General features: G+C 43.5%; 1 protein-coding gene across 1 annotated transcript in view; it reads right to left on the bottom strand.

Annotated features, from left to right (window-relative positions):
- osbpl10a (oxysterol binding protein-like 10a) overlaps positions 1-14,403 on the bottom strand; it is a 64,943-nt gene that overhangs the window by 17,044 nt on the left and 33,496 nt on the right. The window contains exons 6-7 of the mRNA XM_030064512.1: positions 9,897-10,137; positions 5,600-5,730 (exon numbers count right to left, since the gene is read on the bottom strand). Coding sequence (XP_029920372.1) covers positions 5,600-5,730; positions 9,897-10,137 — 372 coding nt within the window. The remainder of the gene's footprint in view (positions 1-5,599; positions 5,731-9,896; positions 10,138-14,403) is intronic.

Genomic DNA, 14,403 nt, shown 5'->3' with positions numbered 1-14,403 from the left:
GCATTATTTAAAAATAATGAATGAAGATTTCTATTTTCAAGATGGGCCCCGCTCATCTTTATGCTGACTGAATATCGACGTGGGTCATGTTTCAGGCTCCTTGGTTCAGAAGTAATGGGGAGTATTAATAAACATCGGACAATTACAGCCTCTCCACTCTAAATTAGATTAGGAGAGAGGAAGGAATGAGGAGGGAACTCGTTTCTAATTGGCAGGTGCCACATCCTCTGTGCCAAACTAGAGCTGGCATTCAATAAAGAGAAGGGGATAAAGTGCACACAATGACTCATTGTCTGATCTCTCCCACACTGATCTCCACCACCTACCTGTCTGTCTCAATAAGACAACAAAACAGGGAGGAAGACAAAAACAGAAACACAGTCTTCATTGTGTGGTGTTTTCATACACGGCTGCTGAAATGCCGAGTTATAAAAATTGTGAAAAGGTTACTGGCAGGACCTTTTTGCTTATGAATAAGATCCAGTTAAATTAATCCTCCATAATGTCAGCACATTATTTCTCTGGCTGAATCTATATAGGATCACGACATGGTGCATCTGTTAAATTGTTAAGCTAATAAAAAGGTTTAAAAGAAGTGTGTCGCTGTGAATGAGCTGCAGGTTGTCCATATCATACACTGACTGCTGTTTCTACTGTATAGTTAACTAAAATGACACATTTCAAGCATGAATGTAATAGCCCATTGTGATAGTGGAGACTGTTTAGTAGTGAATTATAGGAGAGCTTCAGGGCACAACACTGCAATACAGCAGAGGCCTCTGCTGCCCTCTGCAGGAATTAAGATGAAACAATAACAGAGACGATAATGTGAAGGAGTTTTGTGCTGCATGAACATAAGCCTAATCTTTCTAATGACACTCTGCTAATACTGATAATTTTCATTGCATTTACAAGCATACAGAGTCCCTTTATAACTGATATTCAGTATTTTTTTCATTACACTTTTATTGGTTTTCTTTTTCTGCAGGTTGAGAGTGTGGGGAGATATAGAAAAAATTTGATTTCTTTATGTTGGTCTTTTGACTGATTTGTGCTGGTAAAGGAGAGAATCTTTACAATAATCAGCAAAATAAAACCCATCAGATCATCTTTTACACACATAAAGACAGCAGAAGCACAGTGGCTATCAAAGTCCTCCTCCCTCCAGCCTCACAGCACGAAACAGGAAGATTTCCGCTTCTCTCTGCACTTCAGCGGTCCTCTGAACTGAGTGACGGCCTGTCATTAACTCTCTCTCCTACAGCAGTAATCTGCATCCATACTAATGCAGTGCGGACGGGTCTAATATCTGGCAGGGGAGCGGCCTGCTGCTATTGAAAATGCATAAACCCACCTGATTTCTGCAAACACTAGCACTTTTCACTCCTTTTTTTCCCACAGCCACAGATTGGCCTCTTGCCGGGTGATGATAAAAAGAGAGCAAGTATTTTCCCTCGTAGGCTGCATAATAAGACTGCATATCAAACACCACTGTGCTACTGAATAATTCAAACACAGAGAATTGATTACTCTGGATTATTTTGGGGCTTTTTTATATTTTGCTCCTTGCACCCGGGTTGAAACATTGGCACATGTTCAAGGTTTTGAATCGATTGTCAGATTGGGCTAATCTAATCATATTCTATCCTCTAACAAGGGGTGTCACATTGACATGCCATCAACAAAAACCTAATAAGCCTTTAAATGGAGATAAGTAATGAGAGAGGATGTTTTTGTCTTGACAGGAGGCCACCTAATCCAGCAACCCATGGCAGCTCATTGCTGCCTGCAGTGTGTTTCAGTACCACAAGGTGGCAAGCTTACCATCCACCCAACTTCTACCAACTTCACCTCTGTTGTGCCAACATACACTCATCATTCATTAAATTCCAACAACACAGCCAATCCCTGCCCTTCATAATCAAAGTATCTCCTTGATGAAGAGATTGAAAAAGATAGAACAAAATTCCCCCCCTCCCTCCTCAACGTTCTCATCTCTTTTGCATCAAGATCGTATCTTGAATGGCAAATGAATGGCAAAAGTCATGCTGTTTGGGCAGAGAGTAATCAGACAGGAGTGGGCGATGGTGCTGAATTAAATTAGGAGATGAATAAAACTCAGTATCAAGTTGGACTCTTGTGCCCTGGCAATCTGCACTGCATCCCTGTCTCCCTGCCCTCCTCATCAGACGCTGGCCAGAGCAGCGCTAATGAAATCTGGTTCACGCTGCAGACGAGGCATGAGAAACAAGCACAGGCAGAGGCGGGAGAAAAGGGGGGGAAAAACATGATAGAGAAGTGAGAAGGCAGTGTAAAACTCTGAATTACAATCCTAGTCCTTACAAGTTTTGTTCCATAATACCAACCATTCAACAGCTATGTTTACAGAACTAAAGACAGACCAGAATTCAACATATTAAGGGATTTTTTGCAGTAAAGTGCAGTAATCCTTGCATAAAAACAAGATCGTATATATTTTAAAGAGTAGGCTAAGTGCCTGCTGAATAGCCTACCATATGTTCTGCAAATAAACCCTACAACTTTGGCATTATGAATTCTGTCAAAACAGCCGCCCATCATGGAATTGCTTACAACGTAATTTATTATATTCAAGACATATTTCCACTCTGAAACGAATCGGCTGCCATTTCTGAAACTAACTTGATGCGTGTCAGCTCAACACACACTTACATGTGTTCTGAGGCTGTGCATAGCCTACTTAACATTTAAAACATCTGTCAAAACACTGCCGGAAAACACAGAACTGTATTTTGATTCGTGACAGCTTAAGAAGGGTTTGAAATACATGAAAACCCCCGCTCGCTTGTAAATGGTCTTATTAAACGGTCAAATAAGAGCCACATTGTGTTTTTATAGAGCTGATGTGTGGTTTTACTTGTGACCGTCACAGCTTACAAGAATCCCCACAATTCTTCACATGGCTCATTAGTGGACAGCACTAACTTAATAGCACAGTTTAATTAGTAGAGTTATATCGACAGGGCGCGGGATTGGCACTGCAGTTGCCTGGCTGAGGTCTCCTAAATCAAAACTACCAAATTACTTTGGTGGGCCGCCCCCCAGTCCCCTCTCCCCTCGTCTGCCCATTAAGTATTGTGAACAGCTTGACAATTTGCCGCAAATCACTTTGAACAGTGCAAAGCCGCAATGCACATTTTACAGTCCTGTGTCAATGGGAAATGATCATTAAGATGACAGATTACATTTTGCTGCCTCTAAATTACACGTCTGCTCGTACAGTAAGTCCCTTGAGGCACTCAGACAGAGCTGCTTATTCACTCTGTAGATCAAGAGCAAAAATTTCCCTCTCTCCCTCTTGAGCCCGCTTTAGTAGCACGACTGAAATCAGAAAGCATATGATCTGACATGAGTGCTTTAACATCACTCTTGGTCAATATTTAACAACACAAGCTCATGACAGGTAATGACACAAGCCTGAAAAATGGCCGTTATGAGCAGACATGGCAATAAATGTTGCTGAGATGACAACTTCCCATTTAATCTCCGTCTTATTATTCATGGCTGAGAATTCCATTAGGCCACGATGTTGAGATAAGATAACAGCATCAAAGATCGGCGTGACCTGGTCACATTGAGACCGAGTCAGGGAATAAAACACTGCACACTCGTTGAAAATCAGTGAATGCAAAAAATTCATCTCAAGGTTAAAAGGGAACATATAGTCTTGCCCTGTTAGATATAAATCAGTGGTGTTCTCTAGTGTTCCACGAGTTATTTTGTGATCAAGTAGAGTGATTTCTTCTTTTGGATGTGTTCAGTTTCTTTCCAGCCATCCTGCGATTTCCAACATTTGCCGGCATGACTTTTTGAGCGAGAGTTTTTTTTTTCAAGTCAAGAGAAGTCACACCACTTACTCAAAACACATGTCTTGTGACTGTATTGTATTATGATTGCTGAGGCTGCCGTCGGTGCAGAAATGAGTTTCGCTCTCTGCTCTGCGACGGATTTCTCCGTGCGTGTACAAAAAGATGCCCTTGTGCTTTGATTCTGCGGGAGTAACAACAAAAACCTGATGTTTACTGCTGATGTTTTAGATAGCTGCAAATATTTCAAAAGGACAACATGGTCTACATTTGATCATTTTACAAAGGAACAGAAAAATACTACATAACAAAACAGTGTCGGAGGGGGAATTTTTCCCTTCAAGTTAACATAAGGTTAATAATCATATTTTTAACCATAAATCAAGAATTCTACTTTCCGTCAGGGACAAACATCAAGCAAACATTGTCACACCCATCCTCAAACTCCCATCTCTCACATCCCACCCCACACACACACACACACACACACACACACGTACGTCACTCTCACCTGGCCTCTATTTCCTGTCATTCACGCAGGGTGGTCTAGACACAGCTGGAAATATCAGGCAGCCTGTCTGTGCGGCAGGCAGGCGGTAATTTATAAAGCCCTCCTCCTGGGATCAGCTGAGCTCCACTTCTATACCGTGTGACCCACTTCTCTGACAGCAGCACTGTTAAAACTTTCAGAAGCCTTGAGTGCCTCCCTCACCGGGTGACGAGGCCAGCGCCACAGAATGACAGAAAGCGAGGCAGAATTCCTCACTGCCCCATCATCATCATCATCATCATCATCATCATCGTCACCACCACAGATGTGTTGTTGTGCCCGCCGGCGCCACGAGCCTTCAGGATGAGAGACGGCTGAGTCACACGCACTGAAGGACTTTTTTCATTCCGATTTTCATAGCATGTGACTAACACAACAAAGTATAGCTTAAATAGAGTGGTGCTGCTTAAAGGGATAAGATTATGAAGACAGCAAGGAGCTGCTCGGCTTGATTCAAACGATTTTCCCCAACAGACAGTCTGATTTGTAGGTCAAAGATTCTGCACGTCACCGCAACACTTTGGATGGAAATGCGTCTGAAACACATTTCGCTCATGCAGGCACTCTCAGTTTAGAAACTGCAGCAGTCAATGTAGCTATTTAAAGTCACAGTGAATTGCAAAATGACTTTTACAGCCTGTGAGCTAATTTTCCATGCCAGAATATTCAACTATTTAACACTAAATGCCAAAGAATTGACTGCATTTTCATTTGGGGGATTTCATCAAAATCCAAATCCCATTACATCGGCATCCTGGAGAGCAGTGCATCATCAGTGGTGCATTAGGAGACATAAAAGCAAAATTTCAACCAATAAAAGCATCACACTTTTGAACAGGCACACCCCTAACACACTAAAAAAAAACTGCCTTACACTGAAATACCTGAGCACCCACCTGATCACCCTCCGTTGGTTTACATGCATTGGGCCCGACAACAACAACCCATTTCAACAGGAAATACATCAAATTAGAGAAGCAAGAGGCTCTCAAAATGCAGTTTCATTCTGACTTGAAAGATTTTTTAGATCAACTGCACCAGTTTAAGTGGCCTGGATCAGAGCACCACATCTGAGAAACCTCATGCCTGCAAGCTCAGACAATCGGCGGAGTGAGGAAATAAAGAGGAGGAGGAGGAGGAGGAGGAGGAAGGGCGAGAGAGCAGACAGAGGCAGCATCTGAGAATATGAACCTGTCTGCCTCACCTCAGCACCATGGGACAGACTCTTTTTCCTGAGGGCCGGGGAGGGCTCGGCTGATCGCAGAGGAGTCAGACCTCCGTTCTTCAACTGCTCCCCTGAGGGCGACTTTGGTACAGTCCACACAGGAACACCATCTGTAAAGGGATAACAAGGCCCGGTTAGAGCCAGCTGCTGGCGTCTGGTGAACAGACGGACTACTTGTGATTTACTGTTGTGTGATATAGGCCCCTACACTGTTGATTTGTGAGGATAAATGGCTGTTTTAGTTGGCAATTTCGCTCAGCTTCTTCAGAAAGAGAACCTCCTCATGAAACTGACAATATCCAAAGAGGGATGAGTAGAAAAAAAACCCCATTTATTTCAGCCTCTGTTGTGGTGTAGCTTATATTAATATCTGATTTAGTTCTGGCATATTCGATATTAAAGTGCTCATTTGCGACCCTGAAGCCAGGCTGTCTGATTCACAGAGACAAGGAGACAACAGGAAATTGTGAGAGTGCGTGTTCAGGTATGTGTGTGTTCAGATTTAATATGTGTTCATTATTATGGCCCGGGCTTTCGCGATGTATTGACTCAGCTCAAGTCAAACATGCAGGAAGGACTACAATGACAATGATTCATTTTGACTCAGGGCCACAAACAACAAAATCATACACAGAATCATAATAGTGCTACATTCTCCAAGACCTGGGTCACATAACTAAGCCTTCAAAGACACATATGCCAATTTATCAAACATGTGTGCACCTGTATAGTCATTTAAAATCAGTGGAGTGTTGCATGGGAATACTCAGCATCTACTGTCTTGAATCTTGTCTACTGTATGAATTTACACAATACTAACTCACACTCTTCAAAAGGGTATTGTCACTGATTCACTGATTCAATTTGATTCCAGGTCACAAGGTCCCAATTCAATTCAAATTTCAGTTCAATTCTGTAAGGGCATTTTAGTGATGATTCATCAGTTCACATGTAGTTTTCCTTTAATCCAACTCTTCTGTACCATCATGGTTTTTTAACATCTAAGATGCATCAAGTTGTCTGCCTTTTGGTTTGATGATGCTGGTTTCAGGAGGAGAGCTTTCATTGATTAGTTAAAAAAAAAAAAAAAAAATAGATGTAATTTGGTCAACTGAGTTTGCACAGGCTAATAGTTCAGCGGACAATATCTGCAGGGCGGGGAGAGCGCCACAACACAAGTAACATTTTGCAAAAAAGTTCAGACATGCATTAAAAGAAAAAAAGGCCGAGAATAAAAGATTGATCACTGCAACTCACGGATCAGTGTGGGATTGTTCAAATGAAGATTGTCATTGAAAACGTCACTCATTTGAAAAATTGAAACTGAGTTCTTCACTGGAAGGCTTCTAATGTACATCACAGTAGTAGATCCCATTGCACTCTGCAGTGTTAGAGGCCATCCGCATCTCCGATCCCAGCACTCAAATTAGGTTAAAAGTCTAATGTACCGAGCCCAGTCTCTGATATCCATTAGTGAGAAGCAAGCTGTGCAGAGACAGGCTGGCTTGGTGATGTGCCTGAGGCTAGTCTGTCCTGACAAAACGCTCTAAAATAGCCCCTAGGCCAGGCCTCTGGTTTGGTCAGCTGACAGCTTGACTGACGGGAACCTTTTAAGTGTGAGCGAACCGTCTCCTGCGGTACTGTCCTTTTGTAGGTGTACAGTGTGGACATGAGCACGGTGGCCCTGCTGGAGGGCAGAGCAAGGCGTTAATAGAATGAAAATAGAATTTTTGATCTGATTTTTAAAGGTTATTCCTGAGGCTTTTAAAGGTTAATGGTCTTCTCGGAGTATATTTTAATAGAGGTTTTGAGGGGGGGATATTATTAAAGTAGACACTCTATGTCTTTATGCAGAAATTTTCACAAGTAGATAACTGGTTGATGAATATTGCAAATTTGGACTCTTAAAAATTAAATTTGACAGATATATTCCACAGAGCAAGTGAAAGTTTGCTTTGAGATGTCACAGTGAAGCACCAGAAGTAGAGACACTCTTATTGAGTAGGAGTGTCTTGGCCATTGGATAGGAGCATGCAGGTGAATCAAAAGGCTAGTGCAGAACAAATGAGAGACAAACATTCATGCAGTCGATGTTTCCAATAGCTTTGCCTTCCATTTCTGGGCCGTGACATCAATGTTCTGTATTTTGTTATGCTTTTACGTCTACCTTTGACCCAATAACCACCTCCTGTCTACCTTCCCAGCTCAACCACCCTCTCCCTGTCTCTTGCTCTCCGGTGCACACCACTCTCATTCATTTCCTCTTCAAATGTGACATGCCATTCGCCTCTCATCTCCATTCTGCGTGAGTCAAGGCAATATCTTTTTCGTTATTATTATTCACCATGTTAAGCTGCTAGGGGACTGGTTGAAAAAAAAAAAAAAACTAGTGGCAAGGCAAATTCATTCCTTTATGGATTTTCATCTCCTTAAAGGAAAATCCTCCATGTGTAGGGGGTTGAGGGGGGGGGGCCTTCAGCAAGCTTATGGAGGGTGACGGAGGGGAGGGAGGGAATCCAAGAGAGCGCTTAGCGAGCAGCCAAGATTCTCCATGACATCAGCTGATAATACGTGGTCTGGTTTGCATGTGGCAGGTTTTGATGGGAGTTTTCAAAGATCCTTAAACTTCCATTACTAAAACAGACTCAACCAAGAGGCCGTGGTTGTTAGATCGTTTTTCAGCCATCAGAGCCTGGAAGGACCACCGTGCCAGCCAAAGTCGGCCCGACCTCATGCTTGGCTCACTACCTGGGAGCTACTTTGCCCATGCAGTGGCAAGGATTTCCTGTGAAAGAATTACCAAACCATCCAACCAACCAACCAGCCAGCCACTCCCTTTATCAGCCACATCAAATCTGGATGCTGCCCATGCCAGTGTGCCTCACTACTCATCACTCGGCCAAGCCGAGCCTCCTAAAAAAACTGTCGCTGGGGTGTGGGGGGGTTACATGCCGGAAGCGGGGAGCGGCTGGACCCCCACAAGACTTGTCAGCCAGGCAGCGGAAGGAGAGATGTTTGTACTTGCGGCCCGGCGGTCCCACTCCACACCACCCCCTGTCTGAAGAACAGGTACAGGGCAGGGTGACTGCTGGCGTAAACGGGACAGAAGACCAACAAAAAGTGTGAGGACTGACACTGACTGGGGTCCAGGGACCAACCCAAACCCAGACACAAAGCCCACCCAAGAGGTCTTCCCAGAACCACTTGGGAGAGCCACAGATGGAGGTGGACCGCAACTTCCTGTCTTGAATCAGCTTGACTCCACCCTGCTGGAAAACATTTACAGATACTGTTCATCTCCTACAGTGAGTTAGAGCTGTAATTGCCCCTAGACTGAAGGAGAAGTAGAAGAACTAGTCCAGAGTTTTAATGACTTGCAGATTATCTGGCAACAGAAGTAGGGCAAGTTAATTCTTCTGCAGTATTTGGGGTCTACCTTCCACCTTTTGGACTGTTCCCCTCCCAAACCCACCCTCGTTATTTGGCCCAAACAGAGAGAGGGGGCATAGAAAACATAGAAGCACCCTCAGGCTGCAAAAGGTTTGCATTTAAAGAGCTTTATTGGATCCATTTAGATCTGGCACAGAGAGGGTTAAACATGGCAGATAGTTCTGACATTTGTAGGCACCAATGTGGATTTCTTTGGCAAAGACGTAATCCGTTGAGGAGATTTAGAAGTGCATAGTATTAGACATTGTATTTAGGCTCTTTCATTGACACATAAACCCTGATTTTTTTTTCTTACATGCACTTAGGGAGATAGTGTGAAATTCTTGCATAATTATTTTTGTAAACAGTATTGACCATAAATACACTTTCACACACTTTCATTCATGCTTACACTAGATGCTGGCAGAATTTCAATGCAACTGACGACAAGACATAACACAACAATGAATGGGATAGAAAGAAAAAAAAACGACAAACATTGGAATCAACAACCACAACAAAGAACAACACTAATCACTACATATGAAAAAAACAACAACAACAACAAAAAAAACAACCGTATGAATGGAACGAAGCAAAAATCAAACATATGTAGAAACAACAGACCAAAGCACTAAATGCAGCATTCAACAACATTTACTACAAACATTCAAGTTCAGGGCCCCAGTCAGGTAGGGACAAGGGCCACAGTCTAGCCCCGCCAGGTGGCCCTTGCCGCTGGTGTCGGGCTCTGGAGGAGGGGACTGGAGGGACAAGGGGGATGTGGGAGATGGAGGGGTCGGGGGCTCCAGTAGCAGCACTGGAATGGGGCCCGGGGCGGACTCACCGGAGGGGGCTCCGTGGGCGGCATGGTTGGGCTGGGAGGCCTGGGCCTGTGACTGTGCCTGGCCGTGGCTCTGGGTCTGTTGCAGGATGTTCAGGCACTCTCCCAGGCAGCTGAGCGTGGCAGCTGACGTGGCTTTGAGCAGCAGCAGGTCCTGGTCCAGGCAGGACAGAGGGCCTTTGGTGGGCAGGGAATCAATGGACTGGACCAGGCTCTTCTGTTGGCTCTCCGCTTGGGACATCACCTGAAGGAGAACAGAAAATTTGGGTCAACAGTTCAACAGTTACATCATCACAGTAAATGACCCTGACTGGCATATGGCTTCTACCCTCAACTCCCATCATGCACAGTGGCTGGAGAAACCCCCAAATACACATACCGTCTGCTTACATACACACTCTTTTCTTTTCTTTTTTTCTTTCTGTTCAAATGAACTTATATTTCCAGGAGCACAGACTTCAACATGTACTTGACCTTTAATTGCCCATTTAATTGTGCGCTCATTAATCAACAAACTCATTAATTAGCCAAACAGGCTGCACTGTGTTGTCTGTTGTATGGTTTGCACTGTCTAGATGTAAAACAAAATAAAAATGAGATTAAAAAAAAAAAAAAAAGAACCGCCACTACACCAGCCATTTATTCCGCTTACTTTCATTTCCCTGATTGAGCTGTCACTTTTTTTTTTTTATCTTGTTCATCTGTAAATCTCTGTTTCTGCAGACTGGCCAGACAAAAACTATTTCTATGATTCTTTGCTATGGAAAGGCAAAGGTAACAAAAATATCATTTCTGTTACGACTGTACTGCATTTAGTTTTTGGGTAGGGTTATGCTTTCAAAGCTCTCAGTCTCTACATAATCTTTTTTTAATGAATCTAGAGAGAGGGTGGATACTCATATGATGAAAACCAATGTAAATCTGACATTATGCAGTTTTCTGACATTGTATCATTTCTCTGTATTAGTGTTATGTTGTACTTGTGTGTAGGAACAGTTTTTCCCGGAGCGCTAATTCTGTTGGCATCACCTCTATCTTGACTGTACAGGCAGCAGCTCGTACGCGCAGCCTTCAGCTCTGGTGTGGGTACAAAAAAAGAAATTGGAAAACTCTTCAAATGAGAAAAGTTCTTCCCGACTATCTCACAGCCATAAACCGAGGTTTCTCACTCTGAAAATTATTCCTGTATGACTCACCTATCAAGAGTCTAAATGTAACACAAAAGGAGGAAGACGAAATCAGCTCTCGGTGGCAGCTGAGCCTAAGCTTCTCTCAGGGTAATGAATGTGGCTTGTTTATCAGCCTGGAAATGTTGTATTCATTAATATTGTATGGCCTCACAAATACCCGTCCTCCACACACACACACTTCAATAGCACATCTGTCTCCCCGCATCAGTTAAGAGAGCTATTTTGGAGTTGCTCAAAGTTGTTGCAGTGAAGTTGCATGTGGCACAGACATGGATACAGGAGAAAAAAAACATTGTCCAGTTATATTTACTTGGTTTAGATGTAAAATTTCTTGGGCTGGTGGACATTGCATTTCCGTTTCCAGTGTTACGTGTTATTTATAGACCCTCACTGCTGAGCGGGGATACGAGATCGTTTTCCCTGCACTCTTACAGTAGTGCCCTTCAAACATTCAATGATGGAACATTAGGTGAGGACTTATTGTGTCATTTCACACAGATTTCTCCTTTTTACCCATGAAACCTTTGAGTGTGACCTCAAATATAGGCCAATACATAAAAAAAAACACAATAAAAAAAGACACTTGGAAGCATTTGTATTCCACTAATCATGACAGCAATCATAGCTGCCTCAGGGTCCAGATCCACCAGAGGGGCATCTCACAGGTGACAATGCAAGTTGGCAAGCAAACGTGTTGCTATGCAACGCAAAGTAACTCATAAATACTGAGTTGTTTGGTTTTTTTTCTCTGAACCCCACAGGATGCACCAAAATAATACATAGCTCACTGTGTGTCACAGTGCCTAATGAAATGCAGCTTTCCCCCGTACAGACAAGGAAAAGATGCAAGCATGAAAAAACACCTGTGGTGGATGTGCCTTCTTACTCTTCCCTGGCTGAGACTGAGACTGAGTGAGAGGCAAGGAGATAAACAGGCAAAACAGAAGATATTTAAAGCAACAGAAGAGAGAGAATACCCTGAAGGATGTGAGAGAACAGAAAAGAGAAAACAAACAATGAAATAAGAGATGATATCTATCAGGAGGGCCATTTGACTGACTAATACAACCCGCCTGGCTTTGTAAAGGTCCTTATTGTAAACCTGTCAAAAGGTAAACATCACAGAGACAAACTGGTCTCTTTTAGGCTCTGTCACCCATATTGAGGCACAGCTGCATGCACACACCCACACACACATACACATAAAAACACACGATGCAATCCAATACAAAATGCAAAATGAGTGTTCCATAAAAAAGCAAGAACAACACCTAAATACCCCTAAAAGAGACAGAGAACACGCGCACACCCACTTGCATACCAATACGATTTTTTTTTCCAAGGTGGTAATTCTCTTGGACACAACGCTGCAGCAGAACAAACCATCAGCCCTCTCCCAAGAAGCCAAATCAGTGAGGCTGACAGCAAGGCAGCCTCTCCACACCCGCCACTCTCACGAGTCAACAGGACCAACCGTGCTTCCAGAAATAGCCTAACCCTGGTGATCTAGCTCTGCCGCGGCAGTGCGAGCGCCCAGTGGTGCCGCTCCACACAGAGTCAAAGCGTTTGATGGGTTCACATCAGCTGGTTGTGACAGGCTGGCTGTGGCTGGGGCCAGACAGTCATGTGCTCATGTAGTCTGACTCCTATCAACACAGCTGCATGGATGGATGGATGGAGAGTGACACGGGAAGCTGTTTATGAGCGAGGGGAAGCGGCGTGACAATGTTCAAAGCCGATGCACTGGTGTGCCAGCATTGCCTTTCAGTGATTTATCGGCATTGGCATTTGTAGCTTTTAGCAGGATCAGTGAGATTTTCACACCCACTCTACACTAGATCTTTGAGAGGAAAGACCAATCCTAAAGCAAATGACTGAACGTGTTTGTGAATTCTGATTTGGAAGCGGCTGAGGAGGCTGAGGAAGGAACAATGCAATCAGGAGAAGAAAGCAACCGGTCTTTCAGTAAATCAGACCGATGAATCATTCAGTCCTGAACTTCAGTGGACGACTGTCGGTATCAGACTGCAAAGACCCCGCTTCGATCAGATGCTGCTGAAACAGAATGTGTCTCATCGGGAGGCTGCTGGTGGGACACTTGTGTGAGGATGGTTCAGTGAGCGCTGGTGGGACGGGATCAACAGTGCGAGGACAACAAGGCCACTCGTGTGGAGATTCACTGAGGTGCAAAGAGAATTTTCCCTCCATGAAAAACAGACAAAGTAAAGTTTTGTAAAGTTAAAGGATTATTGTTGCGCAATTAAAGTGTACTGATAAAAACTGAACCAAACCGTGTCATAACCATAGGAGGGTTTGGATCTCACACTATTATCTCACTACAGCAGTTAAGATCCCACTGTATCCCACTGAAATCGAATATATAATAAACAGCTTATAATAACATATATGCAGGAGAAAAAAAGGGAAAATGAAGCTGAGAACCAAAACTTGAAAATGTGCCAATACTTATAGTGGGTCAGAGAAATGAACTGTGATATTAGCTATGATTTACTCTGTAATAATCACAAATAAGACAGCATGACTATCACTATTTCACGCACTCGCCCTCAAAATTATATGATGTACACTTATCTAATGACAACATTTGTACATTGTCACTGCAAGAAAGACTTGTGGCTCAGAAATAAACCTATTTCTGCATAATCATACATTGTTGACACTGAACTTTTATTTATTACATCAAATTGTACGTTGTGAGATAAGTGTATCGCGCCATCGCTCATCGTCCCTGTCCGCTGGCTAATTCAGCGTAAGTAGCAAGCCAGTCGCTATTTTCAAGATCATCATTTTCACAAAGTGATGAAGAGGAATATTATCAAAGATATTGACCAGACAATAAATGATGTCCACAACACAATTAGGGCTCATCTGTAATCCCGCTGTCCGACCATAAATCCACCAGTAAGCAGCACACAGCAGCACTGCTATCGCTCGCTGTGGCTGTTGGTGCATAAATCACCGAGCGGGCCGACTCCTGTAGCCTCTATTCCAGCATCAAATGGCCCTACGGCAGATCTGTCAGCCAGGTTTATGGGCTTTTATGGCTGTTGTGAGTAGGGGAGGTAGAACAACAACCTACATGAGGAAGGAGGAGGGAAAAGGAGGGGCGCGGGCTGTGATAGTAGACATGGACAAATATAAACGCAGCTAAACAACGGCAGATATGAATCAGGTCACAGGAGGCAGCAACCCGAATCTTTCTGACAGAATCGGGGACACAGCCGAACGTAAAACGGCACAGAGGGTGAATCATTCTTCGCCGAGGTCCTTGTTTTCATCTGTGGAGAAAAGCCGTGACA

The sequence above is a fragment of the Myripristis murdjan genome, chromosome 11, assembly GCF_902150065.1.
Source record: "Myripristis murdjan chromosome 11, fMyrMur1.1, whole genome shotgun sequence".
Classification (NCBI taxonomy): domain Eukaryota; kingdom Metazoa; phylum Chordata; class Actinopteri; order Holocentriformes; family Holocentridae; genus Myripristis; species Myripristis murdjan.
This window is presented reverse-complemented; position numbering and strand designations above follow the sequence as displayed.